This window comes from Hoplias malabaricus, chromosome 3 (assembly GCF_029633855.1).
Source record: "Hoplias malabaricus isolate fHopMal1 chromosome 3, fHopMal1.hap1, whole genome shotgun sequence".
Lineage (NCBI taxonomy): Eukaryota > Metazoa > Chordata > Actinopteri > Characiformes > Erythrinidae > Hoplias > Hoplias malabaricus.
In genome coordinates this window covers 12,195,329-12,220,328 of record NC_089802.1, presented here as the reverse complement: position 1 = coordinate 12,220,328, position 25,000 = coordinate 12,195,329, and the positions used below count along the sequence as shown (strand labels likewise).

Below are 25,000 nucleotides of genomic sequence, written 5' to 3'. Positions count from 1 at the left end.
GCAGCTGTTTGTATTCTGACAGTTGTTTATTCGCTGTTTCAACTACCACAGAATCTCATTTGTAACCCGAGTTTTGAACTTCTGTAGCACTTTCAGTTTGTGTTTACTTTCATGTGCTTTCCGTCTTCACCTTAAGAGATCTGAAACACCAAAAATAAGTCCATATTTCCCACTTATGGAACAGGAAGAGAGCTATATCCTCTTGTCAGTTTGTGCTTTTCAACATTTGGTGTTTTCTCTGCTGTCTTAAAAATTCCATATATATATTTATTTTATTTTTTTTTTGCCATTTTGTATTCTGCCCTTTGGTGATATATTCTCATAGCTGTTTGATGTGGAAATAGCTGTACCTGGATTAACCTGCGTATTACACAGATTCCTGTAACACCGAAAAGAGCAGCAGAGCGGCACGTTCCTCACGCATGTAATGGAGCTCCATTAGCTTCTTTTCCTCCTCACTGTGCCCTGCCTGTACACCACTGACCATCAAACAGTGCTCATTATTCCTCATATCTCATATTATATATGTTAAATTGGAAATTCCACATGTCTATTCTACATGTGTTCCTCTCACAGTGCTTTGTTTATTTTACCTGTAAATCACCTGAAGGTGCAACAGAATCTGTGAGAGTCTCTGAATAGGATGTGTTATAACGGATTATAACGGTGTACCTATTTATCTGTCTTATTCAAGCACACAGTTTTACATCCACTTACACTGTTTATGTTTATGTAGTTTTTTTTTTTTTTTTGGTTTAATATGATAAATGATCGAAATTTAAAGGAATCTTACCATCTTCACGTCCCATGCTGATTGATGCTGGATGTATTAAAGGGCACATACTATACCTCTTTTATAAACAAGTTAGAATAGGTCTATGGGTTACACAAAACATGTTCATGAAGTTCCTTGCACAAAATCTCTCTCAAATAAAGAGTGACTTTTAAGGGCTCTGTCACTTTTATGCAAATAAGCTGTTACTGGCCACGCCCCACCCATGCCATGTTTATGCAGGTGAGGGGTGGTGCCACGGTGGTTCATTATTGTGACGTCATGATAAAAGGGATCCATCCAAACAGCTCGTAGAGACCGATGATTCCTGACACCAAAATCTTTCAGCGGACTCAGAAAATGGATGGATGTATTTTTTATTTATTTATTTATTTATTTATTTATTTAATTGAAATCAACATCTTAAATCGACTGTAATCAGACGTGACCTCAGAGATTTACCCTGTTATTTATGATGTCAGCAAACACACACATCCATTGTGAGTACGATGCACACGAACGGCCTGAGGAGTCTGCATCGTCACCTGTATATGTCCGGCGAGGATTATGGAATACACCTCAGTCTCCCAATGGCCTGTAGCTGACCCTGTTCTTCTTCCTGTGCACTTACTCAGGGCTGACTTCACGCTCTCCTGGCCATCTCTTATAGCTCACGGGCTTCTCTCGCACCGGTCATTTCCTCTGAACTCAGAGCATTCATCACCCTCAGGATCTTCCCTCCTGCGTTTTGCTGCTCATCGCTGAAACGGCTTTGTGATTGGACATTACCAGAAGAAGCAGCTGGTGCCGACTCTTCCGAAAGCATTGTTCTCGTATGAAGACATCAGATCTCTGAAGTGGTTGTTTAGGAAGTGGAATAATATCCTCATCATCCTAAAGCTCATAACGTGGTGTAATTTTCCTCATGCTTTGGATAGAAAGAGTTTGACGCTCTCTAAACTCAGTTAAAGTTTCATAACCTTTCACTTCCCAGAGTATAATGAAGAGATTTGGAAGTGAAGCTGCAAAAGCACGTTTTAAATTGATGTCTCAAGAAAAAAAAGAAGAAAAAACATGAGGCTAGAGCTGTGTGTTCAGTCAAAGTCAGAATACAGAGGCTATTTGAATATCGCTCTTAAAGGAACAGCAACCAAAACAGACCGCGCTGTCCAGTGTTTTTTGTTTCATTTTGATGTGTCGGGTTTAACCAGTCAGAACAGAGGCAATTTACATATCGCTCTTAAAGGCACAGTAGCGTTCTGTTATAAAGTCGAACTGTGTCCCTGTTTTGGTTCGTAAAACCACACAGACCTAAGTGAATCTTTAAAGGCAGGTTTTTAAAATATCTGTCGGTCTGTTCGTCATAAGTTGGTGGCGGATGGAGTGATATAAAAGCGAAAGGAATAAACAAGTTACAAGGTTTTGTTATGACAGCGATGAAAGGGCTGGGTAATGTGTGGCGGGAGGAACAGTGAGTTTGTTATTGGTAGATGCTGTAATGTTTAAACGAGGGAGTAGGAAGAAGGGAGAGAAGAGGATTAAGCAGAGAACGGGGAAATGGTGTGATTTGTCTAATTAAAATGGATCCGGCTAGACCGCCGATATTTTTGTTTACTGGCTAAATGTCTGCTGTGTTTTGGGAAATTATCCCTCTGGTCTCCCGCTCTGTCTGAAGTCTGAAACTCAGCATCAATATTAAGCGCAGAGAAAGAGGCGCATTGGTTTCTGTTTATGCCTTCTGAAGTAAAGCCAGCCCTCACAGATGTGTGTGTTTGTGTGTGTGTGTGGGGGGCGAGCTGGGGGTATTTGTGTGTTTGCACATACATCTGTAGCCGTATATATAAGCATATGCTGCTGAGCTTTTGTGCTGTTTATGCTTGGCATACTAAACATACAGAAGAACCCCAGCACATACACATCACTTTCCTTTGCTCTTTATTGGCGTTCAAAGTGTATGAAATAGCTTCTCGTCGTGATCCTCTGATCCCTCTCTGAAGGCAGACACCCAGTCTGTTATGGTTGTTTACTGCCTTAGAGATGTTAGCAGTTACTTACACTTAAACACACACACGCGCACACACACACACACACACACTGGTGTCTAGGGAGGTGTGTCTGCAGGTGCTCTAGTCCTCCACACCATCACATCTCAACAACATACCGACAGACTGAGAGAAACACATGGATCAGGTCAGTTCACAGATTTAGGAAGAGAAGTGGGGGGGGGGTGAAAACAGAAAGAAAGAAAGAAAGAAAGGAGGAAGAAACAAGGAAAAGAACGAGGACAAAAAACGAATGAACGAGAAATAAAGAAGGAAAGAAAGGAGAAAGAAACAAGGAAGAGAAAGTGGACAAAAAAAGAAAGAATGAACAAGAGAAAGAAAGATAAGAAGGAAAGAAAGAATGAACAAGGGAAAGAAAGGAGAAAGAAACAAGGAAGAGAAAGTGGACAAGAGAAAGAAAGTTGAAGAAGGAAAACGAAAGAATGAAAGAAATGAGAAAAAACAAGTAAGAGATAGGACAAAAACAAAAGAAAGTAAGAAGGAAAGGAAAAAAGAAACAAAAAGAACAAGGGAAAGAAAGGAGGACAAATCAAGTAAGAGATGATACAAAAAAAGAAAAAACAAGGGAAAGAGGAGGAATAAACAAGGAAAGGAAAGGGGACAAAAGAAAGAAAGGAGAAACATGGAAGAAGGGGGGGGGGGTAGGTAACTCCAAGAAATAAAGAGAAAGAAAGGAGGAAAAGACAAAAGGGAAAAGAGAGCAGACAGAGAGAGAATGTGTGTGTGTGTGTGTGTGTGTGTGTGTGTGTGTGTGTGTGAGAGAGAGAGAGAGAGATGTAGGGGGTGGGTTATGGAGAAGTGAGGGACTGTGCAGCTGTGTCCCTCTCTTCATTAACTCACTGAAACAGAGTAGAACAATAAAGTTGCGCGAGGTGCAGGGAGTGATTCTCACTCAGGAATTCAGGATCCCTCTTTCATTCTGTTCTCTCTGTCTCTCTCCTCCCTCTCTCCTCCTTCCTCCTCGTCCTCCTCCCCTCTCTCCGCTCCTTTCGGCTCCTGAGGGCCGGGTGGAGCCTGTTATTCGTGTGAGACTAAAATCACTCAGAACACACTCTGCACACACACTAGTGCCACCGGAGAGAGTTTTATCATCAGAATAAACAATAGTGGATCAGTGCTGCCACTGGAGCCCAGAGCAGCTGTGTCCCTGCCACTACAGCTAAATCCAGCCCATCATACAACCTCTCTGTCAGGGTACAGCAAGGAAGTCTCACACACACACACACACACACACACACACCACTGAGGGTCTCACACCAGATTACACACACACACACACACACACACACACACACACACCAGCAAAATAAACAGACCAGGTGCTGGGAGATCTGTATGTGCCCCAAAACATGTTCTAAATTTCATAGCAGTTTAGGATTTACGCACATTATCCTCAGGTTATTGTAACGGAACAATGCAGGTTTATTGTTTAAAACATCAGAAGTGATTGTGTTTTCTCATATCACAGATATCTCTCTCTATATAAAGACATGGTTTCTATCAGCAGGGTTCTGATTAAAGTGGGAATCTCTGGGCACTTTTATATTAAATATTCCCCAACTCTGTGGGCAGTTTTCCCCTAAAGCTGAACTGCTCCAAAGTGTCTTCTATCATAAGGACTCTTGCAACTGTGTGTTCAGAGCCTTTACATTTTAATGTCGATTAAACTATTATCGACCTAGCGGGCAGCATCTAGAAAGTCCTGGGGACATGGGTTCCATCCAGTCACTCACTCAACATGAATGTGTTGTGTTCTTCCCTTGTCTGTGTGGGTGTCCATAGGGTGTTCCTGCCTTGGGGGATGATTCTCAGGGGGTTTCCTGAACCATGAAGTGGTTGCATAATATGAAAGAATGCACGAATGTATCATATTCATTCATTCATTCATTATCTGTAAGCACTTATCTAGTTCAGGGTCGTGGTGGGTCCAGAGCCTACCTGGAATCATTGGGCGCAAGGCGGGAATACACCCTGGAGGGGGCGACAGTCCTTCACAGGGCAACACAGACACACACATTCACTCACACCTACGGACACTTTTGAGTCGCCAATCCACCTACCAACGTGTGTTTTTGGACTGTGGGATGAAACCCACGCAGACACAGGGAGAGCACACCACACTCCTCACAGACAGTCACCCGGAGGAAACCCACACAGACACAGGGAGAACACACCACACTCCTCACAGACAGTCACCCGGAGCAGGAATCGAACCCACAACCTCCAGGTCCCTGGAGCTGTGTGACTGTGACACTACCTGCTGCACCACCGTGCCACCTATGAATAATATTGACCGATAATATTAAACAAGTGATTAATCGGTCGAACCCTGTCCACACAAAGAGCCATAATAGAGAAACACAGCTCTGGGTCCAGACTACATCTCTATTTTAGAGTCTGGTCTTTAGGCTTCAGGTTCCATCACACACACACACACACACACACACACACACACACACACACACACACATGCTGTCTTTACCCACAGCGCTCGGGGGCACGAGGAGGGCCCTTGGCTTGGCAGCTGGAAGAAGAGAGAGAGAGCCCAGCCTTGGAAATGATTTCCTAAGTACGGTTGGGAGGGGTTTTTCAATCCAATTTGCGCCAGCAGAGTGCTTCTCAGTAATCAGTCCGGAGGCGTGGCGCATGGCCCGCGGCTATGGAAGCGCTCCGCTGAGAGAGGATCGATAACGGCTGGCCCCAACCGCACCTTACTCTCCCAACACACACACACTCACACGCAGATGAGTCCCCCGCCCCTCCACCCCTTCAGAAAGCAGTCTTACGTCTCTGGCAGTGATTCAGGGCTGCCAGAATTGTGTGTGTGTTATTAAATTATTACACAGAGACCCACTCTCATGCTGTAAACATTGCGGAGTATGGGACCTCGCCCCTAGTTAAATCCAGATTAATTAATTGTATTATTTTCCTTGAATACTCACAGGAAGCAATTTGTTTCTCCTTCCGACAGCTAACCAACGTACCGCAGTCCAGCGAAGTGTGGCTGCGTATGACTCTAGATCAGTCCGAGGTGAATGTAAAGGCATGGATATGGTGAGGTTAATGCTATAGTGCATGAGGCAGGCTTTCTATCACCACTGGCACTGTGACAGTCACTTACACGCCTGTCAAACTCACTCGCAAAACATCTCAAACTTAACACACCACACCACGCACGCTCTCTCCTCTCTGCTGAGGACTTGGCTCGGGTTTTCACTGGGGTTTGGCCAAAGGACATTCAATCTACTGACGCATGCGTGTCCAGAAAGACGCTGGTGCTGTTGCTGATTATTGTAATTCATGTAAATATTAATTCAGGTGCTGACCAATAGCAGTGTCACTATGTTCACCGTCTATAAGCTCCAGGGACCTGCAGGTTGTGGGTTCGAATCCCGCTCCTGGTGACTGTCTGTGAGGAGTTTGGTGTGTTCTCTCTGTGTCTGCGTGGGTTTCCTCCGGGTGACTATCTGTGAGGAGTGTGGTGTGTTCTCCCTGTGTCTGCGTGGGTTTCCTCCGGGTGACTGTCTGTGAGGAGTTGGTGTGTTCTCTCTGTGTCTGTTTGGGTTTCCTCCGGGTGACTGTCTGTGAGGAGTGTGGTGTGTTCTCTCTGTGTCTGTGTGGGTTTCCTCCGGGTGACTGTCTGTGAGGAGTTGGTGTGTTCTCTCTGTGTCTGCGTGGGTTTCCTCCGGGTGACTGTCTGTGAGGAGTTGGTGTGTTCTCTCTGTGTCTGTGTGGGTTTCCTCCGGGTGACTGTCTGTGAGGAGTTGGTGTGTTCTCTCTGTGTCTGCAGGGGTTTCCTCCGGGTGACTGTCTGTGAGGAGTTGGTGTGTTCTCTCTGTGTCTGTGTGGGTTTCCTCCGGGTGACTATCTGTGAGGAGTTGGTGTGTTCTCTCTGTGTCTGTGTGGGTTTCCTTCGGGTGCTCCAGTTTCCTCCCACAGTCCAAAAACACACTTTGGTAGGTGGATTAGCGACTCAAAAGTGTCTGTATGTGTGAGTGTGTTATACAAGGAAAAGAGAAACACTAAAACAATCAACAAAGGCTGCAATCATTGGGCAGCGACGGTTTTATGATCCCCATAGAAAAGCATGAAAATGATAAAGATAAGAAGCCTTCCCAATCAAAAGGGTTCTGTCTGGAATCATAACCTGTAAAGGACTAATGTTTGAGGACCAGAGCTAATCATTCAACCTCACTGTTCTTGTGGCTGAAAGCTGTCAAATCCTCACAGAAATGTTCTGGCATGTAGTGTAAAGTCCTCCTAGAACACTACTCCGCATGCAGTTACTCCAGAGGAGGATTAAGTCCCTATTAACAGCCTTTATTTGACATGATCTGTAGGATGAGGCGGTGTGAAAGCTTTTGAAAGCAGCGTATCTCAGGTTTGTGTAGGAATCTTTTAGCATAGAGTCACATGACTAAGAAAACATGAGTTCGCTGGCTTTAACGCACACTGTAATCTGTTTTAGAGATTCTGACAGTTTTATTTATACCACCTAGCACTATATGAAAAGCCTATAGCTGTAGCAGCCTTGCTCATGAAGAGTTAAATGTTGGTTTGTACGTCTTTCTTGGTCTCCTCCGCTCCTCTCCCCATCTTAAGGGAAATAAACTCATTTACTGTGCATTCACCGGGCCACTTGGCCCTGCTTCAGCCGAGTGGAGTTGGTGGGGGTGGGGGATAGAGGGGAGGGACAGATAATACGATTTAGCTCATCGGAGAAATCATTTACCAGCGCAATTTGTTGACAAGGATCTGGGGATGGTTTTACTGTGGCATGACTTCAGTCACTGTGATGGAGATCCTCTCTGCTCTCCCTTCTTTCATCTCTCTCTCCCTCCCTCCCTCTCTCCGTCTCTGGCTGCCTCTCTTCCACATTTATAAACTGTCAGAGGCTGGTCCTGCAGAACTATGTGGAAAGGGCACTAAGTGAATTAAAGCTGAAGCAATGGAGGGCTGTATTAAATATCAGTTGCTGATTTAAGTTTATCAGAAATAAAAACCTCTAGGCAGGGGAATTTTTTCCCCTCCCTCCCTCCCTCCTGCTTCATGTTGTGTTTTATTTAGCTGAGGGAGCTCTGGGGCTGATAGCTTCTCAGACTCGCCTTATTAAATGAAAGCTGAGATATAGTATAGAGAGGGAGAATTTATTTTGGCTGCCATTTCCAACCACATCACGCTGTAGTGTTTTTTTTAAAGATTGCTCACTGATGTATGTGTTTGGTGTGTCAGTGTTACAAGTGCGGTGGACTACAAATCATAAAGAAAGTTTGGAGCACCAGCATCCAGGCTCGGTATGCGTACAGCTGTGCGTTTGGAGAATGAAAAGCTTGGCTATCTTTTTTTGTGTTTTGCTTTTCCACAGTTGCATTTGCTCTCAGCAGCTGGTACAATTTGAGCTAAAGAAAGATCACAGCACTGTGATTGTTACAAAAAGCTGCTGTAATATGTTTATTGTTTGTCTATTGCTACATAACTCTGACCAACCGGAAAAGCCTTTATCATTGACATAATAATTAGCATTCACAATAAATAATGCAGAGACACTAAGTGGCCAAAAGCATGTGACCACTTGTGGTCATCCTACATTTCTTGTAAATCAAAGGGGTAATAGCATGGAGTCTCTATGGTAACAGCTTCTACTCTTGGTGTTGAAACACAGAGGACGTTGCTGATTTTGGAGAAATGTTCATGGTCATTTGCAGGCATGGGTCAGTCAGTCTCCTGTTATTAATACAGTTCTCTGATGTGGCGGCTGTCCGTGGTGCTGAATTCTTTTGCCTTGGTTTTGCCGACCAAATGGTCCAGGGAAGATTACTTCAGGCAAGTCACAACAGTCGTCCCCCACCACCCCCGCCCTCCCTCTCTCATCCCACTCCTTCTCGTCTTTCCACTCCTCCAGTAGCCCACATCAGACTGACCACTCTCCGTCCTCGCCCTATGATGGACAGGTCCATTGCAGTCCATTCCCGCGGTCTGTGCTCTAAATGTGTGGCCGAGTTATGGGTTCAGGCCATCACCCAGGCTCTCAGTGACCGCATGCCGGACTAATGGGAAGTAATCAGGCATCAGCTTTCTCAGGTCACACTCTTTTAACCTTTTGAAAAACAAATGGAAAGAGAGTAAATGGAAATTTGTAGGTCAGCTTCGGTAGAAATAGAACCTTCTCACAGCGCGGCTGGTGGTGCTGCTGGGGAAGAGTGAGTGAGTACATTACAAGGTGTGCAGGTGCAAGACTGAGGCCAAAAAAAGAAAAAAAAAAAGGAAAAAGAAGTGGAAGGTACGTTGTTGTATAAGGGGCAGATCACTGCCCACCTGATGCAAAGGAAGCAGCACTCTTGCGCTTAGTTTGGCTTCGGAAAATGCTGCTTGTGCCTCCATTTACCTCTCTGAATATTTCATGGGATGGAGTCAACACACTGAGCAATAATAACGTAATGTTGAGCAGCAGACATTTTCTGCAGACTTTATGGGCTGTGTGAACCACCCCCCACATACACACACACACACACAAACACACACTCCCCTTGCCCCTTCCTCTCAGAGGCCTGGCAGGGCCGCACTCCCGCCCTCTCTGCCCGGCTTTATGCGCTGTTTTTCAGACCGCCTGGACAGCCCTCTCCCCTACTGGCGCTTTGAGGCAGGGAAGTGCATCAATACTGCTCAATGTTTCAGTGAATTACAATACCTTCCTCAGGCTATGGGCTCTTTTTCTCTTTCTGACACCAGCATGGATAGGGAGAGAGAGGGAGACGCAACGTTGGAGGTGCAACATGAAAAGAGATAGAAAAGGAGGAAGGAGGGAACAAGATAGAAGAAAAGACAGCGATAGATGGACGGATAGATGGACACACAGGCAGAGAGAGACACGGGGAGAAGCATGCTCCACACATCAAATCAATAGAACATCTGCAGTCTTGTTGAAATTCAACTTCAGCGCCTCAGATTGGTCCCCGCTGGGACGCGATAGTGACATGAGCACACCTTCATCGAATATATCGTGGAGGCACCAGTACTCCACAGCTGCTCCAGATCGTGGTGTGAAGGAGGGGGGTATAGAACGTGTTAGATGATCAAGATCAAAGATATCATTGAATGTGAAGGAAGAGAAGGAGGAGGAGGAGGTGGAGGAGGAGAGAGTGGGCACTCTTAACAATGAAACTGCCAGAAAGATTACTTTGGAGCAATGCCAGAGAAGAACCACTAAAGAATCTTTCCGGTGGATATTTCTGGGTGAATGAGATGCACAAGTGTGAAAACTCTTTAGAGAAAGCCTCCCTAATGCAACTGTAGTGTGCCAATGTATGGTTTCTCTTTGAACTGAACATCCAAGCTAAGAACCCGTGCAGAAGCCTGTGTTTCAGAGTAAACACACAGTAAACGTTTAGCTACTGTTCTGCAGTAATAAAATACACCAGCCCTGCACGAGGTACACGAAGCCCACCAGATAGCACTTATGTGCACTGTGTCATGAAGCTTTGAGTAATTAATCATTTTCAGATTCATTTTCAGGGTGCCATCGCTAGGACTCGGTTCCCAGGTTTGAATCTGTGATGTATCTCCTGTTAAAACTGAAAACGTGGAGCTACAGGAAGTGAACACAGTGCATTTTCTGCTCTCGCTGTCGCTGTTTTCGCTCGGTTTTCTTGATTCCATGCTCTCGTTGAGTCTGACTTGCTCTATTTAGTGTCGTTTTTGCGTTCTCGCATAAAACACAGTGACCTCACTCCATAGGTGCAGTTGCTCTAAGAGTGCACTCCATCTGACCTCTGAGGGACCCTTATTCCTCTCATTCTCACACTCAGACACACCCTCTATCTCTTTCTTTCATTCTTTCAGTCTCTCTCTCCCTCAACGCCTGTCCATCCTGCGGTCAGTCACGGACGAGTGCGTTTTTCATTTGGATAATGGAGCATTGCCCCTAATTGAGAGGACAGACTCATTTGTTTGCCAACATGTCAATGGCCAGGCCTCTCATTGTTTCCACTACATTTACATTAATGCAATTCTCCCCACTCCTATTAAACCGGAGCCCTCTCTGGCCCATTGCTGCAGCCCACTGCTGCCGCCTAATGCTGCTTAGTCAGTGAAAAAAGGTTAATAACAATCAAGCAAAAGAGGAGAGGAGAAAAAAAAGAGTCTTCTCTATTTCCGCTGGCTTTCTCTCCAGCAGCAGCTCTGTGTAATGGGGAGCGGACAGGGCAGAAAGTAGGAGATAAAATTCTGTTGAGTTTTCCCTTTACCACTTTTTTTTCCCCTCCATTGCCCATTATCTCTTAATGAGAATGAGGTCTCTCACAGTCACTGTGGCAGATTTCAGCTCTATAATCTCTCCAGTGATGTAATGAGGAATGTGTGTGTGGCTATTTTGGGATATATTCTTTTTTACCATCTGCCCACTGTACCTGTTAATTGTTGTGCTCCAGTGGGGAATAGTTTGTGACCCAGTGGTGATTCAGAAAGCCTGTCTGGCATTTTTAGCTCGTCAATGAGGTTAATTAATTAGCAGCGCCCCTGGCTTAGTGAAGTGATGTATCAGTGCCGGGTTACACGCCGTGTTATTGCCTGTCTTTGCCATCAGCTGAGCAAGAGGGCGAGCTCGGGTCTCCACCTATTTGTATTAGATTAATATCCTGATATGAGTCCCTCCAGACACGCAGCATTTCTGTTGCTGCAAGGTGTGTATGTGTGCCCCCACACACTCGACGCGTGTACTGATGACCCTGCTGCACCTGTGCTGACAACAGCACTCTGCCCCAGAGACTAGCCCTCATCTGTCTACACACGCAGACAAACAAACACATAAACATGCACACGGAGCGGTCTTCTGGCGAAGAAATTAGCCTTTATCTGTCAACAGACGCTCCTACACTCTTAGCAAAAAAATAAAGGTGCGGAAAGGGGACCTGAGCACTTTTTTAAAGAACCTTACGGCGGCCTTTAAGAGAAACGTGCAGGTGATCCTGGTGTATTTACATTATTCGTTCATTGTCTGTAACCGCTAATCCAGTTCAGGGTCCAGAGCCCTCCTGGAAATCACTGGGTTCAAGGCAGGAACACACCCCAGAGGAGGCACTAGTCCCTCACAGGGCGACACACACATTCACTCACACCTACAGACACTTTTGAGTTGCCAATCCACCTACCAACGTGTGTTTTTGGACTGTGGGAGGAAACCGGAGCACCCGGAGGAAACCCACGCAGACACAGGGAGAACACACCAACTCCTCACAGACAGTCACCCGGAGGAAACCCACGTAGACACAGAGAGAACACACCACACTCCTCACAGACATTCACCCAGAGGAAACCCATGCAAACACAGGGAGAACACACCACTCCTCACAGACAGTCACCCGGAGGAAACCCACGCAAACACAGAGAGAACACACCACACTCCTCACAGACAGTCACCTGGAGGAAACCCACGCAGACACAGGGAGAACACACCAAACTCCTCACAGACAGTCACCCGGAGGAAACCCACTCAGACACAGGGAGAACACACCACACTCCTCACAGACAGTCACCTGGAGGAAACCCACGCAGACACAGGGAGAACACACCACACTCCTCACAGACAGTCACCTGGAGGAAACCCACGCAGACACAGAGAAAACACACCACACTCCTCACAGACAGTCACCAGGAGCGGGACTCAAACCCACAACCTCCAGGTCCCTGGAGCTGTGTGACTGCGAAACTAAGTTATTTACATTTTTATGTTTATTATTATTATTATTATTATTATTATTATTATTATTATCGGAGTTTTAGAAGCCTTTTTATACTAGTTATAGATTGAATATTAGAAAATATGAATAAAGTAAAAATGATCTCAACTACAGTAAAAAATAAATAAATAAATAAATAAATTGAAATACTCCTTGGAAGTCCTTTTTCACAACCCCTCAGAGATCATCTTTTTAAAGTATGTATATGTATGGTCCAGACTATTTAAAAAATAAAGAAATAAATACAATGACACCCGCATCCTGGAAACAAAGCCGAACACTGCGAGAAACATGAGCTGCCTGTGTTTCGTCATGTTCCGAGATACGATAGGAAACATTGTGTAAAGAGAAAGAGACTCGTATTTGCATCCATTCAGCAGCGAGAAACAGAGGAGAGACACCATGCTCTCATTTACATGCTGAAGCACAGACAGAAAGAGGGAGATGATACATGATGATTATATAAAACGACTAGACTAACACTGAGAGAGAAAGTTTAATCATTGATTTATCTTAATTATTTATCTACACCATATGATCTTTATTTCATTTGGTATGATTTTTCTTTCCTTATGTACACGCATATCAATTTGCAGGTCATATTTTATACATATAACAAGATTACCTGTGCATTAATAAGAACGTATCTCCTTGCAGTGCTTTGACAGTATTGTTTATGACATTCATGTCAATAGAGAGGGAGACAATGAAATTAAGGAGAGCTGTAGAAGATGTGGGTTTACGAATAGAAAAACAGCAGCTAACATTAAAAACCTATCATTTAAATCAAGGTTTATAATCACAAAATTATCAGTTAATTGATCTTCTGCATGGTGCTTGCCAGGAGAGCAATTTCCAGACCCTCCGCTCCCCGCCGCTCTCTGTGTGTTGTAAACAATAAAGTGTGTCAGCTCATAACGATCAAACAATGTTCCGATATGTTGTGAGCGTTGACATGACAAAAGCCGTTCAGCCTCCTTACTGCATCACAGCAGAAATAAAAACAGAAAATGACTTCATACGCTGCTTAAAGTGTGCCGTAATGTGCACTGTATTATTCATGGATGACCGGAGTGCAGAAAGACTACAGGTTGTTTGTGGTTTGTGAACTTTGTCAGTGGAATTGATGCTCGGATTCTTACCCCGCTCTCTGTTTTCTATTTGTTTCTTCTTCTTTAATGGAGATCAGTGCTGTGCTGAGAGCCTGCAGCTATGCGGTGTTTATATCCGCCGCTCGTGCTGTCAGGTACTGCTGGGATGTTTTCTGCAGGGTATTCTATCATTATCACCATGAAATTAGAGGCTGTATTTTTTTTCCCTCTTATCATGTGATATTAGGGGCCAGACAGACAGAGTCATGATTGTTCCTGTCATCTCTCATTGCCCCTGATACTCTGATGTTATTGCCATACTCTGGGTTAGGTTTAACTGAATGGGGACTGACATGAAAGTATGACAATCCAAAGACTTTAATTGATAAATCTCTCTCTCTATTTCTCTCTCTGTCTCTGTGTGTCTAGGGTAACCAGGAGGCCCCAGCTCCTCCAGAAGCCATGGCTCAGCCATATGCTCCAGCGCAGTACCCCCCTCCCCCACCCCAGAACGGGTTGGCGGGGGAGTACGCCCATCCGGGTCAAGAGTACACAGGCCCAAGTCCAGTGCCTGAGCATGCCGCCGCCCTCACCATCTACACCCCCACACAGACACACAGCGAGCCTCCAGGCACCGACAGCAGCACGCCTTCCCTCACAGGGACCAGCAATGTACCAGTGAGTACACTCACCTTTTCATAAACACAGTTTCCCTATTGATATTTTGAATTGTGTAAGAATAACATGGGGCATTTTTGGTAAATTCAGGTCCAGTGGTGTAACCTGTTGGGGGACACTCATACTGGGCCTCATGGCAACCAAAACCGTGTTTTGGCCCCTTATATTGATATAGAGACCCCCACTGATCTTTATTCCCAGAACGCACTGATTCTTAACTCCGTATTTCACTAGTTAGCTTCCATCAGCCCTACACACAATGCCCTGAAGAGATTTTATCTCCTTTTTAGGTGCGAAGCACCTCATGGAACTGGATTGTAACTGACTCACCTACTCACTCACATACTCAATCACGCATGGTGAGTCTAAAATTCCCCACAAGGTGGCACCACTCACTCACTTTTATAAACTGCTCCAAAAATGCGAGTGCTACTCAGTGCTTCACATCAAAGACACTTGCGTCTTGTTTTCATAGTGCATCTCTTGTGTGATAACTGTTGAAAAACATACACTTCCCAACCTGCAGTAGGACATTTCCTCATGTTTTAGCATGATTCTGGACATGGAAGTGCCCCACATTATACACACTCATAAGCAGCCCTGAACACGCCCACTAGGCCGGAATGCACCCATGTAGACGCAGGGAGAACATACCATGCACCTCATAGGCAGTGACCTAAGGACCCTGGAGCTGTGTGGCTGTGACATTACCTGTTGCACAACCATGTCGCCTCCTTCATAGAACATGTTCAATTTAATATGATATAGTAGCCCTCAGGGAAATATAAATCTAATATGTTATTAATTTATATATTTATATTGTTTACTTGTGAAAGGTCAAATTGGAATGGAGCCTGAGTATTTTTCTCCCAAATAAACAAGGCTAATATTAGCATGATGGCTAATTTATTATTGCCTAGTTCCAACGAGGGTGGTTCTGCTCTCTGTGGTCTGATAGATTAGTGTGACTGATATGCAGATTAGTGTGAATGATTATTTTAGTGGCTCTCCTCAGTCATCACTTCAGTTTGCTCTCAAATTACATTTAGAGCTCATTCACCATCACCATTGTGTATGTATATGAGAGAGAGAGAGAAATTACAAAAAAAAAACGAGTGAAAGATTAAGAAAGAACAGCTGGAGAAAAGTATGAGATGGGTGTAAGGGAAACTTTGAGATATTGAGAGTGTAGAAAAAGATTTGAGTGGGAGTTAAGACAGGTGTTGGGAGTTTGGAGTCTTAGTGTTGTGTAGCTCTCTCCCAAACACAGTCAGCTCAGGGCCAGACTGTTCATTTGATCTTTAGCATCACAGCCATCAAGTCCACCGCTGTCTGACCAACACATCCCTTGGAAATGTCCTCTAGGTCTGTGGAAATCTCACTGCTCTTGTACTAGAACAGTTCCTAAATAAACAGAACTGTGCACAAGAAATAACACCCAACAACAAGTACGTGTTAGTTTCTACTTTTTTTAGGGGGTATATATGTTTATATATTTATAAAGAGGTGAAGGATGGTGAAACACTGAAAGACATATTTTCATTTGTTGTTTAAGAGAAAATCTGTATGTGATTCTTTTTATGTCGTGTTTAGATGCAGATCAGCCATGTTACAGTGACCCCCTTGTTCCTCTAAACTCGATTACCATAAAGTCATAGTCATTCCCCAACAGGACCAGCACTGAGCAGGAGCACTGCCGAGACACAGAAGTAGTGGTGGCGTGTTCGTGTGTATAGTGTTTGGGTGTTGTCCCTGGTTGGTAGCCTGGCAATTTTGTTTTCCCATTTTAGCTCCAACAGACCTTTGATTAATAAATAGTCACAGGCACAAACACACACCTCACAGTAGCCAAATCAGCACTTTTTGTAACCACTGTAACAAACCTTTTTGTATATTTGGACTGAAGGGAGCCAGCATTAGGCGCTAGTTGAGGTTTAATTCCCAGAGGGTCATTAGATTTAATAAAGGCCTGTTTTGGGTGAGTTTTGATTCATCCTCTACAAGCCTCCACTGTGTCCAAGCCAAGACTTCTGAGGTCCCTCTGACAGGCTGAGTTCAGACAACCTCACTTGAAAGTCTCTGAGAAAAGGGGAGGAGGGAGGGAGGGAGGAAGCGAGGGAGAGAGAGAGACTAAGAGCGAGGGAGAGAAAGACATGGATTGGAATGAAAAGAGTGAGAGCCGAGGAAAAAAAAAAAGCAAAACTTTTTTCTTCAAATCAGGAGGGAGTCTGAGGGACTGCTGGGGATTCTGGCTCCAAAAAAGTCGAGATTAAAGTAGTGATAAAAAAAGCCTGCCTTTTTGGTTTTCTCTAATTCAGCTTGTTTGGGAAGTACGTAGAGACACTGAGCTTTGGGGGTTGGAGGTAGGCACAGTAATCCTGAGCTCGCCTCAGGAGAACAGAGGAGGGAGGATGGATTATTTTAGGTTCAGGTGAAAGGTGCGGCTGATCTGCAGCTCTGGTCGAAATCAAGGGAGATCTGTTCAAGACAGAGGTAGGTTCTTATCTGAGAAATCGTACCACCTTGTTGTAACAAAACCCTGTGTTTTCCAAAATTGTAAATTTAAAGAAGAGGAAAACAACGATATATTGACCACATACAAGAAACCAGTGTGGTACAAGGAAACAAAACAGGTTTTTCTGAGTAGAACTAACATTTTAATATATATTCAGCTTAGTTTCTTGTACAGTTTGACAGCAAGATTACAGCTGCATTGACAAACCATGAGGGCCAAGTAGGGCCTTCAATACATATGAAAAGTACTTGTAAAACATCTTGCGTAAGTGTAAATATACCAAGCGTTATTGATCAGCCTATGATTGGTCAGTCTATATTTAAGGGTGGGCAAATGATCAGTTTTGTAGTGATGATGATCAAAAGCTGGCGACACTTTAACATGGTTCCATTTAGCCCTTTGACACGCCATTGTCCAGATGCATACATACCAGTGGCGGATGCTGGTCTTTCAAGGAGGGGAAGCTCAATTTCGGCCTACATCATAAAGTATGTCGGTTTATTTATACGTAAATTCTACCCTCTGTTCCTTTTTAAGGAAATGATCTGTGACCCTGTCGTACCAACAAGGCGTCTTTTCCAGGGACTTGACTAGTGTCCTCTCAATGTCCAGCAGAGCTAGGCTGCTTAAACGGCCATGGCCCATGTGAAGTGTGTCCGCCTGTGCTCCCACGGATCTTTACACCAAAGGATTCACTCATTTCGCTGTCAATCAAAAGGGATTCAGCCTCAGACAGATCATCCAATCATCATGCAGAAGCTGAGCGTCCGGGCCAGCCGAGGCCAGCCCACTGCCCCATAGACCCCCAGAGACGCTGAGCGTCCGATGGGCGGGACAAAACCCAGCATTTATCCAATGACTCATCTCGTTTCGCTGCGCTTCGCTATTGAACTCTGTGGACGCTCAGTGTCCTCACTGTTTAAAGCACTGTGAAGCTGCAGGAATGATTGAAAGGAAAGCTGCGTCTTTACCAGTGATAAGAAGCTGATTCTGAACAAAAGTTGATCGCGTTGTAGTGCATATTTATTCAATGACATGTACACACAACAGTATATATTTGATCACTTATTTTTTGACATTTTAGGGGAAGCTGAGCTTCCCTTGCAGTCTTAGAGCAATCGCCTCTGATACATACAAAGGTTTGTACACAACAGGCATGCTGTTGATTCAAATATAATTGAGAGTTTGGGCTTTGGGTTTGGGTTTTTTCCTCATTTTCATTCCTTGAACCAGTTTGGAGCCCTGATGATGATTAGCGTGAGATCAAACAGCTGTATGTATGTGCCACTTGGTACTGTTGATTCGAATGGTGTCCTGGGTGCACAAACCTTGTCAACCTCACTTAACCTCACGTTTTTTTACAAAGGAAAACTCCCGCATCCGATTACCGTTAGACTCTAATCAGCAGAAGCATCTATTAGAGCAGCCAGGAAGAGCAGACGTGCAGGTGACAAAGAGGGCTTGACTGCCTCTTCCTCAGAGACAGACAGATGAGAGCGGTGTATGGAGAAGAACAAAAAAATAAAGCATCTCAGTCTAATCCCGTTAAGTGAAGCGCCGGTTTCACCCTAATCGGATGTAATCTACCTGCTTGGCAGCTTTCCAATCAGATAGTTTCAATTATGTGGTTGTAGTGGCATTGGGGAGGGCGGAAGTGCTGAGCGGAGCACTTTGAAAGTGATTTGCAGATAACACTGAATGAGTGTGTTGGAGAAATGACTGAACAGGAGGCCCTCTATCCACCCCTCACATACACACACACTTACACACTCCTCCCATGGCAGAGAAGATGAAGGGGGGGTCCGTAAGGTGGCCGTGTATGATAATGTTCATGCAATTATTTCCTGGAGCTGCTTGGCTGCTTCCCTCCTCGTGGAAGCTGGAGAGAGATGGTGGTTCACGCAATGGCAGTTAGCTGTGTAACACAGGCCTGCACACACACACACACACACACACACAAACTAAACATATTGCAAGAGCTGTGGCTAACACTGGAGAACAGAAACGCATCAGTCTAGCACATCACACAGTAAAACCTACCAAGCTTTATAGGCTTAGCATTACATTGTTAGTCTTAAGATTCATTGTTATGTAATGACTATGATTCCATCAGACCGTGTTCCCTTTACCTTTAATTTGTCAAATCTTTACGGGATAGAGTTCAGATTTGTGGGTTCTTGAGTGACACAAGTGTCCAAGTGTTCGACCATCACTCAGCCCAGTCCTAGCCAGGAAACCCATGCAGACACAGAGAGAACGCAAAAAACGTCTCGCAGGGGTCTCAAACCCACAACCCCAGACCCTGGTGCTATGGCAGCGACACTACTATGAAAATCATTCAGAATCCAGTCAGCTGTAAGGTGTGCCACCAAAAAGCTCTAACTTGAAAGATGTCCTGTAGTATCTTGCACTAAGGTGTTAACAGCAGTTCCATTTAAGTCCTGGTGGCTTCCTAATTCAGGCTTTTTCAGCACATCATTGATTGGGATGAGGACTTCATAGACCAAGTCAACACCTGGAACTTTGAACTATATTTCCAGCTATTTTTTTTATCTCTGAAAAGGCCATAGCTGTTAAGTAAACACTTGCCGTGAAGAGGTGAATGTTACTTTATGGTGCAGTTCTGATGCCCACTTGCTGAATATTGGCACATTCAGTAGTGGATAGGGGGGAGTATTGACATTATGATGGGTCTGCAGCTACAAAGACCCATACACATCATATCATCATCAACATTACACTTGTCAGCAGTAGCTCCTATGTGAGTAGGTACTACTAACCTTTTGGTAGGTACTAATCACAAACTGGGAACAACACCCCACAAGGTTGTCTGGCCCTGAAAATAAATATGGCTGTGGTCAGGTTGCTCAGATCTTCAAGAATTGACTGCCAAACAACAGACACTTAACGTTTAATGGGTTAAACAGAAAAGGAGAGATCCGTTCTTGTTTGTTTATGTCAATCCTTTAGTGCACAGTACAAGTTTGTGTTTATTGGTCTGAGGCCTGTAGGTGACAGTGTTAATATGGCTGGGTTTGCTCAGGTTTACAGCCTGTTTGAGCTTGTGTCAATATCTAGGGTCATGGAGATGACCAGCCAGTCAATAGCATTGTCAGTCCTCCTGTGGGCCACACATATTTAAAGCACGGCAGGTAATGCGCTGGATGGTGGGGAACAGAGGCCAATAAAGCGGACTCTTCCTGTCATTCAGTAAATCATTTAGCACACTTATAATCCCTGGCAGTGGCACGTGTGTAAAATTTTGTTAGACTGCGTTCCATGCTTCAGTCGGGGTAATGGGAAATCATAAACCTTTAGTGAGGTAATGCACCTACTTAGCGCTGATTTGGGGAGCTTTTTTTAGCAGGCCGTAAAATCGCCCATAGAGCTGTGTCACCTCCTTATTTTTGGTGAGCTTCTGTGTCGGGATGTGCCTTGAATCCTCTGTAGAAGAAAAGGAGATATTTTTGTCTATTTGGCTCCATTTCATGTCGTTCTGTTGGTGGATGTAATGGATTCTGTGTACAGACGGGCTCAACAGGTCACAGTCTGTTTGCAGTGAGTTCCCCTGCTGCCAAGCGCTTCCTGAAAATCCACAGACATCGGAGTAAAGAGCTTTGGAAAGTGCTAGAGACATCAAACCTTTTGCATCAGCATGTTGCGGTCTCCTTTGGTGAAAGACCTGGCAACCCATCTTTCTCCTCCTGGAGCGAAAAAAAAAAAGAGCACTTTTAATTACTTTCCTCCTCGTGTGTGGAGCTGGGGAACGCGGCCCTCTGAAACTGGGTCTCTGAAAGAGACAGATGCAGCACATGCTAGCTGCAATATAATTAACATGCAATTAACACAAATTAAAAGGCAAATTGCGCAGACGAACCCCCTGTAGATGACTGCTTAGCAGTGGCGATGAGATAATTAGATCCGAACCTGGTGTGTGTGTGTGTTCCAGAGTGCTTACCTCTCCACTCTCACTCCTGACTTAATGTCACCTCCTCCACAGAAGAGCGCTCCTCCACTCCTGCCTTGAGAGCAGGGAGAGTGTCCTGAATGAGCACAAGATTATATCAGAGGGTGTGTGTGTGTGTGCATGTGTCAGAGTGTGTGTAGATAAACGTTGGATGAATTCACCCTATAATCTCAACCCCTAGAAGAATAGTCATTAATAGCATTAATGGTATATAATTCATTACGTTTTCATTTGATTTACATTCAGCATTGACAGGTTTCAGTCGGATTTAAGACCTCTAGCTCCCCCAGGTTATGGCTCGTTAGCTTGTAACTCACTTACTCACACACACACACACACACACACACTCATTCACTCACTTATTGAATACTCTTCACAAAGTTGTACTGTTAACAGTCCGGTAGCTTTTAGAGGCACAGTGGTGTTACATGTAGTGCCATTATCACACAACTCCAGGGACCTGGAGGTTGTGGGTTCGATTCCCGCTCCGGGTGACTGTCTGTGGAGTTTGGTGTGTTCTCTCTGTGTCCGCGTGGGTTTCCCCCGGTTGCTTCGGTTTCCTCCCACAGTCCAAAAGCACACGTCGGTAGGTGGATTGGCGACTCCGTAGGTGTGAGTGTGTAAGTGAATGTGTGTGTGTGTGTCGCCCTATGAAGGACTGGCGCCCCCTCCAGGACCCACTGTGACCCTGAACTGGATAAGCAGTTACAGGCAATGAATGGTCAGAGGTGGCACCGCGCCTCCAAATGTAGAAATCTGGAATTATGTCCCTGTGGCATGAGTAGTTTAAACTCCTAACAGCAATAAGAAATGCTTCAGACCAGACATGTAGCTAATATAACTTGCCCTAACATAAATGATGGCCATTAGTTAGTGCTTCACATTTGCAGCTTTTACCAGAATGGAGGTTGATGTGAGCAGTGGCAGTCCTCTCACTGAAGCTGCAGTACTTTTTGAAATATCCTTCCCCCAAACTGAAAAGTACTGGTGGAGTGTCGTCTCAGTTTTTCTAAAAGTGTCATTGTTTCTCCTTTCTGAAAACGTGATGCTGAAATTCCACCACACACATAATCTCACAGTAAACTAACCAAATGTCTCTGTTTGTTTTTATTCAGTGCACAATGAGTGATGAATAATTAACTGTATACCATGTTATCTCTGGTGAGTTAAAAGCAAGTCTAATGTGAGCATAAATACTGAGATAGTGCAAAGAGAATGAATAGTACAGTTGTAACAAACGTCCGTGACATCCACAGTGAGGTGACCAGCATATCCTCCGTATAACTTTAATGTTGGGGGACTTTAAGCCAGGTCATTTTGGACAGGTGGTATAATTCAATTCATCATGCCATTTCCATGCAAGGAAAAGGCCACCTGAGTTACAGAGTTTTGACTGTGTCCACAGACGGCCGAGTCTTCTGACCTAAAGAGTTGCCCTGCAGCATCTGGAATAGTGCACCTCCTGCGACTTAATACGACTCACTTAATGCATGTTTCCATAAAGTGGGCAAATCAAAGCCTCTCACTCTCTCTCCCCTTCCCTCCCTTCTTTCCTCCATCCCCCATTGCTTCGGTGGGCTGAGAGGCAGTCCAGGCCACGCTCGGCTGCTCTGTAATGGGGGAGCCTGCGCTGGTGGACCACTCACCTGTTAGACATGATGGATAGTGTGGTTCCCGCCGGAGCGGCTGCAGATAGAGCACGTGAATGACCGATGGCACCTCTATGATGAATGGCGAAGGGGGCTCGAGTGAGGGGGCAGTCCAGGGAGCGAGGGCACTAAGGGGTAATTGCGCCTCTTTTTGGCCCATCCATCTGCCCACGCCCTGCCGGTGCCTCTCACCAGGCTGAAGCCCGGGCCTGAGCAGCTCCGCGGCCCACGGGCCCCACACTCAGGGGGCAAGGGAGCAGGCTGGACGTCCAGAGCTTTATCTTAACAGGGCTGGGCTGTCTGCAGAGCTCTGATGATGGATCATGCCACACTGGTGGTAAACACTGGTTCTGCTCACACAGAGCCAGCGAGGCCCTCGGGGAGCACCAGGGTTACAGCAGAGGGGACATGTTTGTTTGGCTTCAGAAGATATAGTGGAGCCCGCTGACCCAGTCAGATTAATTGTACAGAGTTTCCCTTAATGTTTCATTATTCACGATCCCGGCTATCACGACTTCTGCAAAGTTTTATTGCAGTTGCTTTGTGGAACTGAATGCGGTTGAGTCTGACAGGTTCTGAGCTGTGTACTGGAGCAGCAGAGTCAGACACTGTGGGAATTAAAACAGCAGAATCCAGCTTCTTGTTTGTATTCGCCCCTCAGCTGCTGTCCAGGAGGTGTAATGGTGGAGCACAGAATCACTGACAGTTTTACCTTATGTAACTGAGTTTCTAGAAGCTGTTCTCCGAACACAGGCCAGATAACGTCTTCATCTGTAAATGCACAGGGGTTTCACCAATTGCTCACACATCCCTCAGGTTGTTAGTGAACCATTAGCAACAATTCAGTTTGAAAGTCAGGCGTCACATTATTGTTACTTTCATTTTCTTTTAAAACCGCTATTACGTTTTTCACCATTTAGAACAAAAACACTGGATACTAAAGTAATGATATAGGATTCATTTACAGATGTGATCCACAATCAACAGGACCTCGTCTGTCCAACCAGGAAGTAACCCAGCTCCAAACATCTCTCAAAATCACACTATCATCATCAAGGTTCTTCATACGCCAGCAGCTTAAAAAATGGTAGTCATTCAGGTCACAGAAGTGATGTTTGTTTTAGCAGCAGGTAGTGTCGCAGTAACACAGCTCCAGGGACCTGGAGGTTGTGGGTTCGAGTCCTGCTCCGGGTGACTGTCTGTGAGGAGTGTGGTGTGTTCTCCCTGTGTCTGCGTGGGTTTCCTCCGGGTGACTCTCTGTGAGGAGTTTGCTGTGTTCTCCCTGTGTCTGCATGGGTTTCCTCTGGGTGACTGTCTGTGAGGAGTTGGTGTGTTCTCCCTGTGTCAGCGTGGGTTTCCTCCGGGTGCTCCGGCTTCCTCCCACGGTCCAAAAACACACGTTGGTAGGTGGATTGGCGACTCAAAAGTGTCCGTAGTTGTGAGTGTGTGTTGCGCTGTGAAAGACTGGCGCCCCCTCCAGGGTGTATTCCTGCCTTGCGCCCAATGATTCCAGGTAGGCTCTGGACCCACCGTGACCCTGAACTGGATAAGCGCTTACAGACAATGAATGAATGAATAATTTGTTTAGGATTTCATATTAATTTATATTTCAAGATCTTGAATCATAGGGAGTTTCTGCAGTACGACCTCAGGTTTCCTGTCTGCAACAAATCTGTTCTCTCTGTGTGTGTGTGTGTCTCTGTGTGTGAGAGAGATCAGTGGTGCACTAGTCACTCTCTGACCACTGAGGATCGGGGCTGTATGGCTCTCCAGCGACTGTCTGATGTCTTTAACCTGCAGAACCCCAATCAGCCACACCAGAGTCCCCGAGCTGGAGTCCAGCCCAAGCCTGAGCCACACAGAGAGATTGAGAGAGAGAGAGGGAGAACAGAGTGAAGGTCAGAGAGGGCTGGACTGTTGTGACCATAGAGACCTGCGTTCAGGTCTGTGAATGGAGGTGAATGAACTGGAAGGAGATTTCTCAAAGTGTTTCCTCCTCTCAAAGCAGAGTTCATTTACTCTCCCAGAGGAGGCCACAATTCCTTTTGTGCTGCATTTGGGCTCCAGTAGATCCTGGTTATGGCCGGTGCTTAAATCGATAGTGAAGCTGCAGTCTCCGTGAGCGATTGCTATCGTAACGTAATCCAGCTTTTAAACGTCAAAGGGGGGTCACACTGTTCAAAAACAATAACTGGGAAAGATAGCCGAAAGTGTGCAGTTGATTCAGAACCAGTGATTTGCAAATGCAGTTATGAAGAGATTGGAATATCATCCAAGCACTGTACAGATCCAGCAGTTTCAAATCGTTCACACGAAGCTGTAAAAGGACATTTCAGATGTGTCCACGATGATGAACAGAGCTACAAATGATTCTAAATCTAACGTAAAAGAGAGAAAAATAAAATACTACCCACAATGCTTTGTTTCCAAAGTTCTGAATGAAACTCATACCTTTTGACAGATTATTTAAATATATATCACACAAGTCATTATTGAATGAAATCACAGAATGTATTAATATGACAAGAGTC

At 45.1% G+C, this 25,000-nt stretch overlaps 1 protein-coding gene across 4 annotated transcripts in view; it reads left to right on the top strand.

The window, feature by feature from the left end:
* rbfox3a (RNA binding fox-1 homolog 3a) overlaps positions 1–25,000 on the top strand; it is a 510,141-nt gene that overhangs the window by 452,898 nt on the left and 32,243 nt on the right. For all 4 annotated transcript variants that reach the window (XM_066663315.1, XM_066663314.1, XM_066663316.1 and 1 more), the window contains 2 exons: positions 14,090–14,338; positions 14,629–14,697. In XM_066663315.1, the coding sequence (XP_066519412.1) occupies positions 14,090–14,338; positions 14,629–14,697 (318 nt within the window). The remainder of the gene's footprint in view (positions 1–14,089; positions 14,339–14,628; positions 14,698–25,000) is intronic.